This window comes from Euleptes europaea, chromosome 13 (assembly GCF_029931775.1).
Source record: "Euleptes europaea isolate rEulEur1 chromosome 13, rEulEur1.hap1, whole genome shotgun sequence".
Lineage (NCBI taxonomy): Eukaryota > Metazoa > Chordata > Lepidosauria > Squamata > Sphaerodactylidae > Euleptes > Euleptes europaea.
This window is the reverse complement of record NC_079324.1, coordinates 40,518,647-40,524,788: the sequence shown is the minus strand read 5'-3', so window position 1 is coordinate 40,524,788 and position 6,142 is coordinate 40,518,647. Positions and strand designations below refer to the sequence as shown.

The 6,142-nt window shown below is 44.1% G+C and overlaps 1 protein-coding gene across 1 annotated transcript; it reads right to left on the bottom strand.

Annotated features, from left to right (window-relative positions):
* LOC130486351 (glutathione S-transferase theta-1-like) lies at positions 1 to 6,142 on the bottom strand. Its single transcript, XM_056859611.1, has 5 exons — positions 6,031 to 6,142; positions 3,703 to 3,790; positions 2,621 to 2,771; positions 1,549 to 1,725; positions 1 to 201 (listed from the first exon to the last, which is right to left on the bottom strand). Exons 1-5 carry the CDS (start codon positions 6,140 to 6,142, stop codon positions 1 to 3), a joined length of 729 nt encoding a protein of 242 aa, XP_056715589.1.

The window sequence follows — 6,142 nt, the reverse complement described above, 5'->3', positions numbered from 1 at the left end:
TTATTTCAGCATCTTCAGCAGCATGGGCTTCATTTGAGTTTGCAGTGGGGCTGCGACGCACAGGTTCTTCAGTTCATTGGTGTTCAGGATCCGCGCGTGCGCTTCCATGAAGAGCTCCTTCCCCACAGTACCCTCAACCCTCCTGCGCCACTCTAGGAGTTTAGGGTGGTTCTCGAAGATATCCCATCCAGCACCTAGGGGCTAGAGAGAGAGAGTAAGCATGCCAGTGACAGGACTGATTGCCTATCTGTGGACTTAACAGCAGATTCCCCCTCCCTGTCCTCCATCTGGACCCCTAAACAGGAAGGGATGAGAGGGTTGCTGCAGCATAGGGTTGCCAGTTGCCTCTTCCCAACCTGCGGGAGGTTTTTGGGGTGGAGCCTGAGGAGGGTGGAGTTTGGGGAGGGGAGAGACTTCCAATGCCATACAGTTAGGGTTGCCCGGTCCCTCTTCGCCACTGGCAAGAAGTTTTGGGGGCAGAGCCTGAGGAGGGCGGGGTTTGAGGAAGGGAGGGACTTCAATGCCATAGAGTCCAATTGCCAAAGCAGCCATTTTCTCCAGGTGAACTGATCTCTATCGGCTGGAGATCAGTAGTAATAGCAGGAGATCTCCTGCTAGTACCTGGAGGTTGGGTAAAACAAGTAATCAGCCTGCTGTAATGTTAGTTATACTCTATAAAGACAGCAGTATTAGACCAAAGTAACGTTGCAAAAAGGTGCTATATTATATTTACAGTGAACACTCTAACATAAGCAATACTTATATTCAGCATTTCTTATTTAAACCAAACAAAAAAACTTCAAACTTTTAGAAGCATTTTCCATATATGTTCCATTCACAGTCCGGAGGGCATGTTTTACAGAGGTCCGGATAATTTTCGCCCTGTTTCGACCCTTTGTCTTCATCAGAACATGTCCGAGGCAGTTAGTGTATCTGCTCTTGCGAAAGGAGGAACTCAGCGTTCTCAGCGTTCTCAGCGTTCTCAACAGGGCGAAAATTATCTGGACTCCTGTAAAGCACGCCCTCCAGACTGGATTGTTCGAGAGACCCCAACCTTGCATCACAAGATAGTGCAACAAACAGGATACAGTTCCACGTATGCACTCTTCAACACGAAATTGAACTCTTTACAACTGTGAATGGAACGTATATGGAAAATGCTTCTAAAAGTTTGAAGTTTTTTTGTTTGGTTTAAATAAGCAATGCTGAATATAAGAATTGTTTATGTTAGTGTTCACTGTAAATATAATATAGCACCTTTTTGCAACGTTACTTTGGTCTAATACTGCTGTCTTTATAGAGTACCTGGAGGTTGGCAACCCTAGTGCAGCATGATTTATAGGTCCCTCTTCACCACCCGCGGGAGATTTTTGGGGCGGAGCCTGAGGAGGGTGGGGTTTGGGGAGGGGAGGGCTTCAATGCCATAGAGTTCAATTGCCAAAGCAGCCATTTTTCTCCAGGTGATCTGATCTCTATCAGCTGGAGATCAGTTGAATTAGCAGGAGATCTCCTGCTACTACCTGGCAGTTGGCAACCCTAATGATTTACCTGCATGAGCTCCACAATAGCCACCAGGTCAGCCAGGGAGATTTCAGTGCCAACAATGAAGGGCTTATCTTGCAGGAACTTATCTTCCAGCTTCCGCAAGGAACCATTCAGATCATCGATCGCATCTTGCAGCTTCTCAGGGGGTGTTTGCTGACCTAAGAAGAGAGGGATCACCACCTGCCCCAAGAGAGGGCGCAGCCGTTATTAACACCCTGAGATGTGGCCAAGCTGAGACCTACACCTAAAAGGAGCAAAATAAAACAAAGAGTCTAGTGGTACCCTTAAGAGACTAACAACATTCATTTTAGCATAAACTTTTGTGAGTCCCTTCATAAGATTCCTAGAAGCAGAGAACAAAAGGATATCATTACAGTGAGACCTTATCATATCCAGAGATCTATTTCTCAAACTGGGTGCATTTGACAACATGTGGGCAAATGCACTAAGTATTTGACGTATCTGAGATTTGTCCAAAACCAGATCAGGCGTTCCACTAGAAACTGAACAGGTATGTACATTGTTCTTCGGTGTAGTAAGGTCAGCAGTTGTTTGGGTTGTTCAAACACAAAAATAGCTGGTCTCAATCTCTAAACGGATTATTGCATTTTTCTTTTTCTCCCATAGCCGCTTCTTGGTTACTTTGCTATTGGCTCTAGGCACACTCTTACAAAGGTTCCCTCCTCATTCTCTATGTGTTTTTTTTTTAAACTAGAGAGTCAGTGGAATTCCTGCCTGTCATCCTTGTTGTTAAAAGGCTCAGAATCTTTATGAAGGAAATCCAGGGAGATAGTAGACAAAAGAACTAAGCTGATAATATGAGGTTCCACTATAGTAGCTACCAAAATGCTCCTACTGCTGGTGCAGAGCTTTAAGGTTGCCATCCCATTTTCTGATAGAGGTTTTCATAGCTAGCTGTGTGATGTCAGAAAGTTTGGCAGGCAATGGTGGCTTTTCCTGTTGCTGCCACATCTTGCATCAAAGGCTCCTGAATCACAGAGGAAGGAATTCCCGTCACACTGAAAGGCCATCAGAAAGCAACTTCTCTCTGTACTCAGAGACTTGTGAGCCTTACCTTGAGCCATAAGATTTTAGAAGCACTTGGTCGGATGGTGCAGTGTTGCCAGGCCAAATATTCATCGACACGACCTCGCTTCTTCATGTCAGGGGGGTACCAGTGACTGGGTGTATTGTACTTGCGGGTCAGATATAGAAGGATGGCTGTGCTGTTGGACCAAAAAGTAGTGTGAGACAGTGAAGTCAGACAGCCCTGCCAGTTGTTGGCTTTTCTTAGTGTTTTTGCTTTAAAGGAGCCAGGCAGTGCTGGGATTGGGTGGGAGGAATTATACTAAAATAGCCAACTTTGCCTAAGAAGAAGAAGAAGAGGAGGAGGAGGAGTTGGTTTTTATATGCCGACTTTACCACTTAAGGAAGAATCAAAGTGGCTTACAATCACCTTACCTTCCCCTCCCCACAACAGACACCTTGTGAGGTAGGTGGGGCTGAGAGAGTTTAGAGAGACCTGTGACTAGACCAAGGTCACCCAGTTGGCTTCATGTGAAAGAGTGGGGAAACCAACCCGGTTCACCAGATTAAAGTCTGCTGCTCATGTGGAGGAGTGGGGAATCAAACCCGGTTCTCCAGATTAGAGTCTACCGCTCTTAACCACTACATCATGCTGGCTCTCACCATGCAGGCTTGACCATCAGGAATTAGCCAATGGAGCTTCTCATTGGAAGGGGCCATACAGGCCATCTAGTCCAAGGCCACCTGCTAATACCTCCATATGGAGCTGCTTATTTAAGGCACAACTACAGTTCTCAATTGAAAAGATGGCAACCATAGGTTGTGTGTGTGTTATGTGCCATTAAGTTGCTTCTCACATGGCAACCCTAGGTTAAATCCCTAAACAAATATCAGTCCACTGAGTCTGTACTTTCTGGCAACTACAGATTCCCAGTTGCCTTCCCACCAGGACAGTCTAAAAGGTGCCCCCCGCCAACACAATCTGGATGTTTGCTAGACAGCCAACAGTTAAAACATTAAAAAAAACAGACTTCACTTTCTCCCTCCATGGACAATGTTATTTTTGTAAAAATAACATTTAGCAATAATTGTGGAATAGGGAGGGCAGAGGGGCCTTCTCTGTGCTCTTACCTCTCCTCTAAAGTATAATCGCCATCTTTCAGAACTGGTACTTTCCTTAGGACATTCACCTTGTTAACTTCTTCACTGAAATGCTGCCCTAAATGTTGGTAAAAGAGAGCAGGAAAAGCTATTACAAATATCATGCTATATGCCACCTCAGATGTTAGTCATGGAGAGTGTGGGGTATTTTAAATAAGCAAATCAATTAGATGAAGGCCAGCAGAAATTCTCACACATTCTACACTGTACATCAGACTTGATTTAAACATGATGCCAGTGAAGCTAAAGCATTTTCCTATGGGGTTTTGTGTTTGCACAGGATCTGGGCCATTTTCCATACAAAACAGATAGGTGTTGCATGGGAAAATCCCACCAGAAAGTGTTTTTCCCCTCAGCCACCATCACATTTAATAGGTTTCCTTGGATCTTAGAGTTATCATAACTGATCAGCTCTGCAATCTGGTTTTGTGGATTGTACTTTCATTTGATATTCTAATCATATGAATCCTAAATATGTAGATATGGTTACTTCAGGCTTTGAGAGAATCTGAAACAAGAAGCATTGTTCACAATCTAGGGACTTAATTTTAACCACAAGACAGATGAAAGGATGTTAGCCAAAGGCTCTGTGCTCAAGATGCTCGTAGGGTATTCAGCTTTTAGGGGACTTGTGGAGAACATGAGAGAACAAGATTCAGTAGCAGCCAGCCTGTTATTTGAGGGATATCTGCCCAAACCAGGCATGAAAGTAGTAGCCTCTCCTCTCTCCTCAGTATCAAACTTTATGCTCTTCTGTCATTGCTCTTTGAGGTTGTACCATGTGAGGAAGTTTTTTCTAGGACGGACTGGACTAACTGTAGCTGCAGAAACGTATGGTGTCAAAGAGAGTAAAGGGATGGTGTCCTCCACTCTCCTAGCTCTCTATGGCTTTAATCAAAGTGAACTTCCTCTCTAGTAGCAGTTTCCCCACAAAGTTTGGAGCTCATCATGATAACAATTTAGTCCTTTATTTGTCACACTTTTATCCCACCCTTCCTCCAAGGAGCTCAGAGAAGCATTCGTGATATCCTCCTCTTGCATGTTATGCTAACAACAACGCTGTGAGGTAGATTAAGCTGAGAGAAAGTGACTGGCTGCTGGTCTACCAATAAGTTCCATGTGGGGTACTTGAACCCAAGTATCCGAGATCCTTGTCTGTCACTCTAGCTACTATGCTGAACTATAATTGCATCACTGACGTAGCAAAGTATTGCTTAAGGCACGCAATGGTATGAGGTAACAAGCAGTAAAACTTGTAGCATCCATTAATCTCATTCAGAGTGGGATTAAAACAGTCATCTAATGTTTGGAAAGCAGCTTAGACTTGACCTTCTCCTCCAAGGTGATAGGAGAAGGCAAGAGATTATTTTAGCTCTGAAGATCAGAGTCTACAGTGAAGCAGTATAGTTTACTGCATTACTGATGTAAGATCCATGGTGTGGATGGGGAGCAAGGTATTGCAAAAATAAGCCTTCTGTGGTTTTCAAGAAAGAGGAGGCTCTCATAAAATGGATATTCAAGCCATGTGTCTAGCAGATGACAAAGGGAGAAGATTAGTAGGGCCAGAGATAAGTCTCTTCAGTCATGTCAGCAGATGAGATCTGGGGGGGTGGAGTAGACATCAGGGAAAGCAAAATGCAGGTCTGGACTTCTAAAGGCCCAATGACAAGTGGCAAAAAAGGAATACCAATAACCGCAGCCTCTGCATGTTGATGCCCCTGACAGGTCCCGAAAATTGCCCATGATTTTATAGTTTATTTAACTGACTTGAGATATCCATTGTAAATGGTAAAGATGTAACATCTCCCCTGCCCATATGTTGTTTGCTGCCTTTAATATACATTCATCATCCTTATCAATATACACTTCATGTATCTGATGAAGTGTATGGGAAGGTGATCTGCGTAGGACATCTGTCACTCCCTTGATCCCAAGGGCTGATTCTGCTGTTCTGCCTGGCTAATCAGGTGTCACCTCCCTCCCTCACCACTCCATGCACATCCCCCCTGAAGCTGAGAATTCAGTGGAAGAAGACAACCATCCCAGATAGGAGTGTATCTGATAAAGTGAGCTCTGACTAGCAAAACCTTATGCCAGAATAAATTTTCTCACTGGATTCCTATTGGATTCCTATTTTACATTTCTGCCTCTCTCCCTTCCCACTGAATAGAGGATAAACTGCTAAACAATTAAATTAGTTTAACTGTCTGAACACAATGGATGCTACCTGTGCATATGAGTGGTAGGACTGAGACAGAAAAGTATATTTCAAATTTCTCTCTCCCCACTCCTGATTACCTTTAAGCATCTCTATGTTTTTCACAACGAAAGGGATGTTGTTCTTCTTGGCAAAGATGTAGACCGCCCTGCAGGGCTGGGAGAGGAGGTCTAAGTAGAGTTCTAGCACCAT